Genomic DNA, 13,250 nt, shown 5'->3' with positions numbered 1-13,250 from the left:
TACTATGATGTCCTCCTCATCATTACTTCTTTCTCTGTGCTTTGCTGTTTTTTGTCACACTTTAAAACACACTGATGGGTAATCATTATCTGGAGCTTCATTGCTGAAAAACAGATGTAATATTTTATACTGTCTGTTTTAACCCTTAAACAGGCATTTCATAGGAGTTGTTTATGTATGTATCTCCTGGTGCATGTTGACTGTTGAAGGGTTATCAACGTTCAAACTAGACTGGTGTTCACCTTTTTGAGTGATATTGTGTAATTCCAATAATGTGAAACTTGACGTGACATTTTCCTCTATTATATTTATATACCGTTTCTTTTGAACATCATACTTGACTTAGCATTCCCTTAAAGCAGATTTCTCACATTTTGTCCCACCTCTGGCTACCTGGGTGTCAAATCAGTCCTATCTATATGACATTGATGTGTGTTTGAGAATTCCCGTAAGGGAGTGAAGGGAAGAGAGGGAAGAGTAGAGTAAGAGAGAGAGGGGGAGAGAGGAGCTGGGTGGGGTGGCAGTCTAAGCAGGGGGTATCAGGCTAATTAAAGCAAGCATTTGTCAGAGATTAAGCCTTAAACAGAAAAGGTCATCTGAGCACCAGAGCGCACTGTTTCGCTGCTGTGCTCTTAGGGCAGTCTAAACCTTTCCAAGCTAAATGGTAAAGATGCTATTTGCCAGAGATGGGGGAGGGGATCGAGATCCTGACCAGGGGTAAGACTGACACTCGGGTCATTGGTTCTTCACTGTCCATTACACATGCTGGTCAAATCTGGCAATCGGTGTCATTTAAGGATGAAAAATAAGTGCTCAGACAAGATCAATAGATGCAGCCGTCTGTTACCAGCTGTGATTAATTGACTGTCACCAATTAATGACTAGCCTGTTGCAAAGCAATGCAATCTGTGAGGGACAATGGGACCTTTTGAAAATGGGTATTTTTTGCATTTCAGTTAGTTATTGGTTATTCTAGAGTTTACCAGTAACGAATTCATGAACCACTTCAGTTACAATTTGAAGGTATTTTGTGGCACAGCAGAAAGTGTGTCTGACAGCATCTTGTGTGTCAGGTGCTCTTTGAAGTCATTTGTGAGATTGAGACAAATATTGGCTTGAATAAAAGCTTGTAAGATGGCAAATACATCCAGATTTTTTTTTTTTGGTCCAACGGTTACTAAAAATATCTGTACATGTCTGAATATTTCCTTGATTAAATATGTTTATATGGTGTTTCAAACTCAGTTTATGCTTTAATCAATTATTATTTGGTGAAGGTAAAGTATAAAATCAGAATAACTTCAACTGATACAACATTTAACTTACTTTGTCTTAAACTTATTAATGATTACTGCAGAAATTCCCATAATCAAATGGTGCAATGACAAATGAGTGACAACACATGGTGGCTTGTGATCTATTTAATATTGCGGTGAACAGCCAAACAACGACTTTTATATGGGATGAGTATACAAGCTTATTTTGTAGTCAGTCAATTGTAATCATATTAGATTCTGAGAAGATGTCCTGGTTTGAGATACAATGAAGTGCAGGACATGTTGGTTTGAGTAATGGCTCTCGAGGGGTAAACTGTGCTTGAGACGTCATTTGTAGCAGAAATTATGCTAATATTATCACTCTGTATCATTATTTATAAATTTGCTGGAGACAAAGGTTTGCAAAATATAAGCCGTTGCCATCAAAAGTAAGAAATTGTCATGTTTTGATGAAGAGCTTTTCTTTTTGATATTTCATTCAAACTAATTTATTTATGATTCATTTTATAAATGTGTCATTGTTACAAAACAACGAATATGAAAAACAAAACCTCATTATGTTAGGACATTGTTACAGTAGTTGTTATTGGGAGCACATTAACCTATAGAAAACTATTTCTATTTCTGAGTTTTGCCATAATTCTTACTGTGTAAATAATAAATAGAAGTTACTCGAGGAATATTTGTTTACATGCTAATTTTAACCCAAATAGAAAGTATGTGTACGCTGCCTTATCTGCAAGTTGAATATTAAACCTTTGAAAACTCTTTTTAGGACCAGCTATTTCAGTTTCAGTTTTAACATTTATTTTCCAGTGTATTGTTCTTATGCAAATCACACCCCATTTTAAGCATCTCCATGTGCATACTGGAAAATGCATATGATATAGTGTGATGTACAACTTTCAGAGTACCATGCCCCTCTTTCATGTTAATTATAGCATAAAATCTGTCCAAGGAGCAAAAGTTCATATGCGCTTCTTTAATATGTTTGGTGTTCATAAAGATAATCTCAAGCATCCACACTTTATATGTGCTGAATGTGGCCCACAAGACAGCACACTCATTGATGGTTGATATTAGTATGTGAAAGTGCTGGAACGTGAAAATGAAAACACATCTGAGAGAGGTAACTTCATGTCAAATTCTTAGCACCTTCAAGATACTGAAAATCCAGAAATGCTGGTAAAGCCACTGTTTATAGCCACTGGTGTGTCATTATAAAATATATGCTCACAGACACTTGCAAAAAGACATGCTAATGTGTCTTAAAACACATTATAAATGCTGAATCCAATAATGTTTTTAAGCCTGTTAATTTTTCAGCTTTAAATATAAAGTGACACATTTTCTTATGTATTTGTGCAAGTGTCATTGAGTAGCTAAACATTTGTGCTGATTCTTAATGATTCAAAATGTATTCTAACCTGTTTATTTTTGCAATCAAATTGAAGTAAGTTTACTCCTCAAATCTCCCACGTTCTCATTTTTGACTTAATTTAATAGGAAAAGTGGGAGTAAGCCAACTACAAAGTTTTGTTAAGAGGTGTATTACACCTTTTACATTTGTTAATACTGAGCATTGATTGTTTTGTTATTTCCTCTTAGGCTAAACAAATTCACGCTTTGTATTTGCAGTCCCAGAATCAATATATAACAATAAAATAGTAGGCTGATATAAGGTGATGGGATTGCTGGCATGTAGTGATGAACCATAGACTGTATAAAAGTGATGAACCCACAGAGTTATTGCACTGCAGAGCTTCTGAGGCACTTTTAGCTGATTCGTTTGGTCAGGATACTATTTCTGCTCTTATTAACCCCATTTCCAACACCTAGCATGCAAACTGCAGATATTGTTGGTAGAAGCCATTAATTTACAAAGCTAATAGGACGGTAAATGTTGCACTTACATTAGCTTAATCCGGTAGATGGTGACAGCCCCTAATGAGTAGTGAGTCATATGCTATGATGCCCCATGTCTGTGTACAAAAACGCCAGCGTTACAACTTGATGAAGTAGCTGAGATATGTGTCTGACAGCCTACTTTGGAGTTCTTGTGTTCCCTAAAAATTGACTTACCTTTTTGTATAGCAGAGATAACTCTAAAATCTTTTTTTTATAATTTCCTTTAAGCACTGGTGTAAGGCTCACTAACAGATGAATGTTACTATATTGTTTTGGGGTTTTTTTTTTTTCGCGAACGCCGTTTTGACTTTTTGGGCCTTTTTGACTTTCCGTAGTTTTTGAGTCTTCGGCGCGCTGCGGATACGGGTGGGAAATTTGTACCTCCCCAGGGGAAGTGTATGTGTGTGTGTTTTTTTGTGTGCTGTATGTTGTATGTATGTATGTGCTTTGTATTTCTTTGAAACATGGCTCTCAACTTTCAGACATCGACGCTTTCTCTGACCTTGCCGATATCGTGCCAGATATGTCTCGGAAAGGTAACTGCCGCTCTATTTTTTTTCAAAACTTCCACCGTTAGTGTTAAACAAAAATGACGTGAGACGATATAACCCGCTGCCTAGCAACGTTAACGTACATGTTCAACGTAACAACAAGTTCTCGCAGCTTACGTTGGATAAATGAAGTTTTGTTGGCTTTAGTGCACGTTATAACCAAGGTTAACTATAGAATAATTTGCATGTTTTGTCTGTGTACCTCAGGTCAAGCAGCCGGTCATTTGTGGAAACCACCACGTGTTCTGTTCATGCTGCATGGAGATGTGGTTAAAGAAAGCTAGCCAGTGTCCCACTTGCAGAGTGCCCATCACGGCAGAGAGCCCCTGCAGAGCAATCATCGGTGAGTAAGTTCGCTCCATTCAGACACACAACCCAATAGGTAAATGTGAGGCTTAATCTACCTGCAGCTTCTCAGGTTTGAGTCATCGTCACATGCTAAAATAAGTCTGCTTGTGTTGTGTGTTCATGTGGATGTAATGTGTGTTTTACCAGTTGTTCCTTAAGTGACATGTGATCACTGTGAAGTTTCTATTAATTGAAAAACTCACATTTGATATTCGGTTAAGCTATGTTGAGTCAGACAAGTACCGTGTTTGTTTCCAGGGTAATTTCAGTACATCTGATGCAACCTCAGCATGTGTTTTAAGTAACAATCAAAATACACTGTTATTGGATTATGATTGATATTACCATATTTTTCTCTCAAGTGACACACTACTGCAGTCAGAAAAGCTCTGTTTCAATGCCAATGTGGCTCTTTGATAGATAGAGATGAATACTTTACTTAAATGTAGTCAGAAGGAAAATGCAACAGGAATGTCTTTTGGAAATAGATAGCACAGTCTTTTTGGACTTAGCACTTTGGTAAGCTGTGCATGCAGTTTGGAGTATGACTTATACATGCATATCACAAACTTGTGATTAACATTGTCCCTGTAGCATTATAAACATAACTCTGAGATTCATTTATCTGAGACCAATAGAAGTGTGTTTCTTGATCCACCAAATCAAACAGGTCTTTAATAAAGTGGGGAGCCAGGCTACTTTATCAGATACCAAAAAAAGTATTTACCAAGGTGCAGTTTTACAAGTTGTTTTAGTTGAAGACACTTTTGGTGTGGGAGAAACCTTTTGTGTCACACTTGGGTCCTCCACTCCTGGGACTTGGTGAGAAATGTCATCAGAAATGGCAGAGACAGGAGGACGTTAGTGAGATATTTAGGAAGTGATGTTAAAATGCATGTTTGCTTTCATGCATGTAGAGTTTTGTTCCTCCATACTGCATTTTATGATGATGATGATTGTTTTTTAGTTTTTTAAAATCTCAATCATCCTAATTAAGTTTCCTGCTTAAGGGGTGTTTGGCCTCATCACATTTGATCTCCTTGCAAACTGACCAAAAACATTCCTCACTAACATGCAAACATGGAACTCCTGGCTAAAGGGACTCTGAATGCTTTGAGCTATGCAATACAATATTTATTGCAAAACCTGTAGCAGAGTTTTAAAAACTATTGCTGCACTTTGCTTTTCTCTGTAACTTGAACTTGCTGTAATGCATCACTTTGTCTGATTAAAAACAAATTAAGAATGATACACATAGAAATCCAGGTGAGTCTTTGATATATTGAAGGCTATCCTCCTATAAAGATGTAAGATTAATGTGATCTCAATCCTGTCATCCAGCAGTCGGTGATATGTAAACAGTATTATCCAAAGTTTTACTTCAAAGGAATAGTTACACATTTTAAAAGATTTAAAGACTTTGTTTTCACACAAAAAATCCAACACAGTAGTCTGCAAGTGGGTAACACCCCCACTTCTTATAATTTTCCTTTCATTTTACGTGTTATTGGTAGGCTTTACGCCGATCTGATCAGCTATATCGGATCTGCCGATATTTTGCATTTTATGCAATTTGTGAGATCGACTGTAATGTCTTAATTCGCCGATCCAATCAATGTCGTCATGTTGAAACTTTTTGCAGATGCTCCCGTTGCATAGATTGCAGATGGCTTGTGTTTTATCTGTCTCATTTACTCTGAAGAACTTCCACACCGACATGTTTGTTTGAATCCAACAGCTAGTTTTGAGCCCTGTCACGATGGGACGGACAATAAAGTTTTTTGAGTCATGAGCTGTCGGATTCAAACAAACATGCCGGTGGTGTCGGCAGATAAAACACAAGCTATTTGCAATCTGAGCAACACTAAAGTACCTCGTGGGGAAGGATCTGCAAAATGTTTCAACACCACAAATGTACCTGGATAAGGAACACGAGGAGGAGCATGCCGAGTTTAAGAAACAAAGCGTGGACAAAAGAGACGTGATCGGAGCGGTGATCGGTTTATTTAAACTCACTGATCGGTGATCGGCCCCTAAAATCCTGACAGTGTAAAGCCTAGTTATTGGGTAGCAGCTGGATAATAATATATAAGTCTGTATTTAGACCAATATTTGCACTTTTTTATGTGAATGGTAATTCTACAGTTTACCTGGTTGATCGATTTACAAGAGAGATAAAAGAAAAGAGATATCTTCCCAGAGTTGTAAAATCCTGTTTCATATTGTAAGTTACTACATTATACATAATATGTGTTTGGTATCTAATCTGTATGCTTTTGGACTCATATATTCTGTTACAGGAGGCACAAATGAGAGTGATCACAGTGACAGCCCCTCCACAAGGAAATGTCTCCGAAAAACCAGAGGAGAACTGCTTCTACGGGAGTATGAGGTATGAGTCCCTCATGCCATTGTCGCAGTAAATTCAAAAGCAAGAACAAGCAATCCTCTTAAACAGACTCTTTATGGGATTTAGCAACACAAAATGTTAGCATTGGCTGAATCAACAGAGTTTAACAGTTCATCGTTGATACAGCTTTGGTTTTTGGTAGAGCGGTTAATTGGTCGTCTTAACACTTGGCATTTACAACAGTTATTGACTTGGAACAGGAAGAAATACTGAGAGAGAACACCTGTTTTTGTTGTAACGTACCTTTCCCCAGCACACAGACAAGCCAAGAGCTCTGAGTCATTGTTTAACCAGTTTTTCTTTCTTCACCTTGTTCACAGTTTCATATGATTTCTCTCTAACAGGAAGAAATTGAAGGACTCCTCAGAGAAAACGAGGAGCTTAAAACAAAAAATCTAAATTTGGAGTCACACCTGAAGACTGCTTTGGATCCCTGCAGTACTGATTCAGTGCAAACAGACAACAAAACAGTCGACCCCTATGTCCTGGAAGAATGGACAAACAAGCTGCGAGCTGCAACAGATGTTTGTGATAAAGTAAAGCAGGACATGGACAAGCTTAAGGAGGTATTACCATTTCTCAGTAGAGACACTGATAAAGATGAGCTTCATTGATGCATCTTTCTGTGTAGCGTATGTCTGAGCGGTTTCAGTGCTAATCCGTCATGTCACAAATGTGTTACTGTCCCATCCTCAGGCAAATAAAGCATTGCGGTCTCAAAATGTCGACCTTGTACAAGAGAATATGAGACTGAAAGCGGAGGTGACGAGCAGATCTCCTCAGAAGTAAGTATCTTTGTGGTGTTTATGACACATGAATCAGTTTCTTATTTACAGAGCACATCTAAATTGATATTCTAAAAGACAAAGTTAACTGTTTTATTTATATCTCAGTTTTACTTTATTTTAAACAATCAACTTGAGTTACATTTCGTTGGGCAAATAAAAAAAGGGTCACACAAATAAATACAGGGTCTGTGAATGTATTAAAAAAAAAAAAAAAGTTATTGTTTTTCCCTGCTCGCATTGTACATATATATATTTAAAGACAAAATGAACTTTCCCCAGGTTTGGTCGATATACAGTAGCAGCACTGGAAGCAAAAATCCAGCAGTACGAACGTGAGGTGGACCACTTGAAGAAGGCTCTGGAGCGCAGTGACCAGTACATTGAAGACCTTGAATCTCAAACCAGAAAGTCTGAAAAGAGATCTCTTGAGATGCAGGAGACTTGTGGGAATAGCAAGGCCAGGTCAGAAACTCTCACCCAGCAACAGAAAGTCAGCATGATGATAAGGAGCTTGAGCGATAATGAGAGGGGGTCGATCTGCAGCAATCCAGAGGCAGAATGTCGAACATTTTCTAGAAATCACAGTTTGATGTTTATGCCATCTGCAGACGACAAGGAGCTGAATAAGAATGTTACTGCAAACCAGAAAGGAGAGGAGTTGTGTAGCACCTCCTCTGACTTTTCACCCTCCACTCCATCCAGTGCCTTTCAATCCCTGACACTGAAAAGCCCCGGCATCCGTGAGAAGAAAGTTGCATTTAAACCTGCGTCTTATCTTAGGAGACTTACTTTTGAAGAACTTCCTAGTCCTAGTAAGAGTAGTAGCGCCACAGACAACCAATGTGGTAGCCTCGACAAATTCCCAAAAGGCTTGCCATCAAATACTGATGTGGAGCCCTCAAAGTCTGTCTTTTGGGGTGCTTGGCAGAGATCTAAATCTAATGACCAATCCTGTCCAGGTGCAAGTAAAGACAGCTTGGTGAAAGGATCCACATCCACCAGTGTTTTAGTGGAGCCCGATAGCTTCGAGTTTTCCAGTGAAGCCTCCATGGATGCCGCTTACCTAGATAAAATCTCCGAGTTGGACTCCATGATGCTGGATGGAGAGAGTTCCAGTAGCCGGGGGTCTCACCTCTCCCTAGCATCCTCCCCTCCTACAGACTTGGACAACACTCTCGTCCCAGAACTACAAACCTGTGCCGAAGTCTCGACAAGCAGCGACCGCAAGCGTGTGACAGAATGCGACAGCTCATCACGTGACCTCGTGGACGGCACCGTGAATAGTAAAGAGGCTTCAAAAGGCGGTGCAGAAGAAAGTTTTTCTCCACTGGTTTCCGGAGGGGAGAGCAGTGTCCCTGGCTGTGCAGAGCATGAAGAGGCCTCTCAGACCGAAGAACTGTCTTTTGATTTGCTGTTTGATTCAGTGGAAGAGAATAAGGCTGGTCCCTCTGGCTCTCTCAGTCCAGCTGGCCAACACCATGATCATGTAAACCCCCCCTCCTCCTCTTATTCCTCTTCCTCCAGCAGCACCAGTAAACCTGTGAACACAAGAGACAGGCACACACTGAGCATTGGCCAGCCTATCAAGAGAAAGTCACACAGTCCCTTTAATACAAGCAGTCCCACAAAACTTTCCAAGCTCATGTAGAAGGTAGTACAAACTGAACCCGGGTGTTCTCTTCGCACTACGAGCTGAAATGTGTTTTGGTCAGTCTCCACATCCACACAATTATAGGATATGGTTGACAATTCCAAATATGTTTCAAATCTCATGTGCAGAGCCAAACCAACAATGAATTGATCCTACTTACAAGTGTGTATATCCAAATCCTAACATTCCTCTGTGCCATTGACCAAAAACTATTAAAAACACTTCACCTTTTCCTTCTTTATGGAGGTTATGGCCACAGCAGTTGGTTTAGTAAGTAAATGACTCCAGTACAAAGTCAGAGTTTGTGATGTGTAACACAACAAGCTAGCAAAGCTCTGTAAATGGAAAATGCACAGAGCTATACACTGAAAAATGTGTTATTAGTCTTTTGAGCCATTTCTTAAAAAAAAAGAAAAGATATCTCCATACTCTTTATAGCAAAAGACAGTCACCCAGAGCAACAGTGTGGCTTATTGACGAGTATTTAAAACTTCGGAGGTCTATGGCATGGATGAATAAGATAAATCAAGCTTTGGATACACACATAACACTTACACAGTACTTGTTGGATTGGCTCTGTACATGAGATTTGTCGATAATAATAATAACATGTAGAAAATCATCAGGCAAGTCCTTTACCTTAATATGTTGCTTCAGAATAAATGAATGAAATGCAATGTTTAAGTTGTAACGTATGGTCTGCTGTTGGTATTTGGTCTGTTATTTTATGTACAGACAACATGTGATAGTTTTGTCAGATAGTGTTTTTGTGGCTGTTAAATAGATTTTTTTAAAGCTTTGCTTAAAACAAAACTGATATCTGTCTGTGCTGTAGAACAAACACTGTGGTGCATTTCTCTTTTGTGCTGAGACATTGATCAAATATTCAGTCTAGTTGCCTGTTTTTGTCATTTCAAGCTGTTAAGTAAACGTGGTCCTCATTGTTAACTTTTTAAGATGACATGCCATACTGAAGACTTACTGAAGACCATCATGAAAAACAGTGTTGTGAGTGAAATATTACAGTGTTGTGTGTTGGGAAATAAAATTCTACTGCAATGAGAAACAATGTATGCAACTGTGTTTTCTTTTGTGTTTTGTTTATGTAATGGTTTTTATTATTTGACTATTTTATCATATAATTGATTTTACATCGGCTACTATAGGCTGGATAGGCTTAGATTTTTGTGGTAAAATTGACATTTTGCCCCTTTTTTTAAGGGATATTTTAACTTGGGGAATAATCTTGCTAATATTTAGTGGACAAACATTCCTAAAAAAATGTTAATTTCTCAATTTATAGTTTTCCACATAATCATATTCTGCTCTTTTGTGCTGCTTTCCTGGTGCTCTGTATCACATTAAACAGTAACAAATATTAATTCGCTGCCGATAAAAGCATGTTGTAGCCTGTAACGGCACACATTAACCTCACACGCACAGTAATTGCATTGTAGCAGAGAGCGCCTTATTTATTATGCAAATTTAACGATATCATGTATATTTCACACACCTCTAATCGCTGCATGAAATTTTAATTGGGCAACCGTTGTGGTTTGAACAAATGAAGTGTTAATTCATTGGGATTAATTAATTTAGGTAAAGACTGTGTACAAGGTTACGCTGGTGTATTAAATCAATTTGTTTAGTGCTCATCTGGTGATGATGGGCTTTGATGATGAGGCGGAGGTCTCATTACTTGCAGGGGTTAAGATGAGAGACAGTGGGACAAAAAGAGATGTAAACAACTGATCAAGTCAATCACGTGTCCCTTAAATGACATTTTTTTTGGGACTTTCAGTAAACTTTGGACTTTTAATAAACTTGACAGAATTTTTGACACTTTCCCCCTCAAGATTACATTACTAAAAAAAAACCTTCCTGAAATCAGATGGATAAAGAGCAATCTAAAATTGATGGTTATTAAAATAAACAGCCTTTAGTCAATGTTTTACGGCCTCTAAAATAAAAAAATAAGGCCTGAAGGCAAATGGGACCGGTGCATTTCCGTGGCTGCATGTGTAGGAGTGAGCCCTTAAAAACGAAGGCGTCTAGTCTCCAGATGTTTCTGCTTGCCCTGTGAGCGGTTTTTATCTGTCAGCCTGCTCACTGTTCTGGCAGTTCGTGTCTCGCGAGAGCAGCCGAGCACGGGCTTGACGAGATCTGAGGCGCTCAGGTGTAAGAGCCTCTCTCATCCCCAGCAGTGGGAAACAGTAGACAGATGAGTGCGTCTGAGAGACTGCAGGCATCTCTGTGATCTCCGGGCTCAAGGCTGCACTCGGCGCACTACACAGCCGCATCATTACTGGATAGGCAAAGGATCACTGTGTATCTATGACTATTTTCCAGCTTTTGTAGCCGATTTCCCCCCTTCTTCCCGTGCACTTTAATTGGAGAAGCTCGCCAAGATGATGTCCATGAACAGCAAACAGCCGCACTTCGCCATGCATCCCTCTATGACCGAGCACAAGTACACCACCCTGCATTCCAGCTCGGAAGCTATAAGGAGAGCCTGTCTACAAACTCCACAGGTAAATGATCCCCCAAAAACTTCGACTTTGTCCTTTTTTTCGTGCCTAGGTTGCATGTAGCGCTGAAAGCTGTCTGTGCGTAATAACAAGAGGTGCTCCGAGGCACATTCAGCCAAGACGAGCACTTAATGTTTTTTTCATGTATTCCACGGCAATCACTCGGATAGTCTGTGATCTTTTTGAAAGCATGCTCACGCAAAGCCTGGCTTTACTGTTTTTGTATTAATTTTTATGACTTGGCGCTTCTGAAGGAATACTTTGGCTGTGTAATGTGTCGCCAAAAGTCCCGACTGACATACATTTATTTATGTTTTTTCTTTTCTTCTTCTTCTGCCGTCTCACTTTCTTGTCTGTTTTTTTTTCTTCTTCTTTTCTTTTTCCAACCCAATTCGCACCCCTGCATTTTCCCTTCCTCACTCTTTTATTTTTCACCCCTGCAGCTGCAGAGTAACATATTTGCAAGCTTGGATGAGACCCTGCTGGCCCGGGCTGAGGCTTTGGCGGCCGTGGATATCGCTGTGTCCCAGGGCAAGACGCACCCGTTCAAGCCCGACGCCACCTACCACACGATGAGCACGGTGCCATGCTCGTCGACATCCACCGTGCCGCTAGCCCACCATCATCATCACCATCACCACCATCATCAGAACCTGGAACCCCAGGACATCATGGACCACATCGGCTCGCAGTCCCTGTCCCTGATGTCCAGTGCGCACGACGGGGCCGGCGGAGGAGGTGGTGGAGGCGGCGGAGGTGGCGGCGGAGGGCTCATCTCCACCTCCTCTGCCCACCCGCACTCTCACATGCACGGCTTGAGTCACCTCTCCCACCAGGCTATGAGTATGAACTCGCCTCTCACCCACCACGGGCTCTTACCGGGCCATCACGGGGGGAGTCAGGGAGGCCCTGGGCTCACTAACACCGGACTGCCCTCCATCAATGACTCGGACACAGACCCAAGGGAGCTGGAGGCTTTCGCGGAGCGCTTCAAGCAGCGGAGGATCAAGCTGGGGGTGACCCAGGCGGACGTGGGTGGTGCACTGGCTAATCTCAAAATTCCCGGCGTGGGATCACTGAGCCAAAGTACAATTTGTCGATTCGAGTCGTTAACTCTTTCCCACAACAACATGATTGCGCTCAAACCCATCCTCCAGGCCTGGCTGGAGGAGGCCGAGGGGGCCCAGAGGGAGAAAATGAGCAAACCTGACATTTTCAACGGGGGTGAAAAGAAACGCAAGAGGACCTCGATAGCGGCCCCCGAAAAGAGGTCTTTGGAGGCTTACTTCGCCGTACAGCCTCGGCCGTCGTCCGAGAAAATAGCAGCTATAGCTGAAAAGTTGGACCTGAAAAAAAATGTGGTGCGAGTGTGGTTTTGCAACCAAAGACAGAAGCAGAAGAGGTTGAAATTTTCCGCTGCTCACTGATGGGCAAACAAAAGGAAACAACAACAAAAAGTTGTGTGACTGAATTTGGGGACCAAGGGACACTAAGACACCATTTTCAGTCTTTTGTCTCCAGCGATTTTACACGTTGGCGCACAATGGGCTTTAGATAGGCTACCCATTTTATGAGGCTTCATATATCTTGTTTATTTTCACGTTATCGGTGAATGTGAAGTATGCAAATAACAGATTACACAAAAATTTCGCTCAGTTGTTACGAGGGAAAAGTTTAGCGACGTCGACATTGCCTTTTAAAACATGTGGACAGAGGTAATTTGCTTGGTTCAATAGCGAGTTATTTTCTCCTGATAGGCCTATTATTTGAAGTATAGCCATTTACGAAT

At 40.5% G+C, this 13,250-nt stretch overlaps 2 protein-coding genes across 3 annotated transcripts; both read left to right on the top strand.

Moving 5' to 3' along the window:
• The first annotated feature begins 3,640 nt into the window (after positions 1-3,640).
• Positions 3,641-8,930, top strand: obi1 (ORC ubiquitin ligase 1). Its single transcript, XM_053342005.1, has 6 exons — positions 3,641-3,721; positions 3,944-4,079; positions 6,385-6,476; positions 6,839-7,060; positions 7,191-7,279; positions 7,562-8,930. The coding sequence occupies exons 1-6, from the start codon at positions 3,650-3,652 to the stop codon at positions 8,928-8,930; spliced, it is 1,980 nt and encodes a 659-aa protein (XP_053197980.1). The 5' UTR covers positions 3,641-3,649.
• A 2,411-nt stretch (positions 8,931-11,341) lies between these two features.
• Positions 11,342-12,888, top strand: pou4f1 (POU class 4 homeobox 1). 2 transcript variants are annotated; one of them, XM_053342146.1, is made up of 3 exons: positions 11,342-11,464; positions 11,905-12,172; positions 12,209-12,888. In XM_053342146.1, the coding sequence occupies exons 1-3, from the start codon at positions 11,342-11,344 to the stop codon at positions 12,886-12,888; spliced, it is 1,071 nt and encodes a 356-aa protein (XP_053198121.1). The 2 variants fall into 2 exon arrangements, with proteins under 2 accessions (XP_053198121.1, XP_053198046.1); XM_053342071.1 differs by having other exon boundaries at positions 11,905-12,888.
• Positions 12,889-13,250: the final 362 nt, after the last annotated feature.

The sequence above is a fragment of the Scomber japonicus genome, chromosome 1 (assembly GCF_027409825.1).
Source record: "Scomber japonicus isolate fScoJap1 chromosome 1, fScoJap1.pri, whole genome shotgun sequence".
In the NCBI taxonomy this organism is placed as follows: Eukaryota; Metazoa; Chordata; class Actinopteri; order Scombriformes; family Scombridae; genus Scomber; species Scomber japonicus.
The sequence above is the reverse complement of the archived record's forward strand: the minus strand, read 5'-3'. Positions and strand labels throughout refer to the sequence as shown.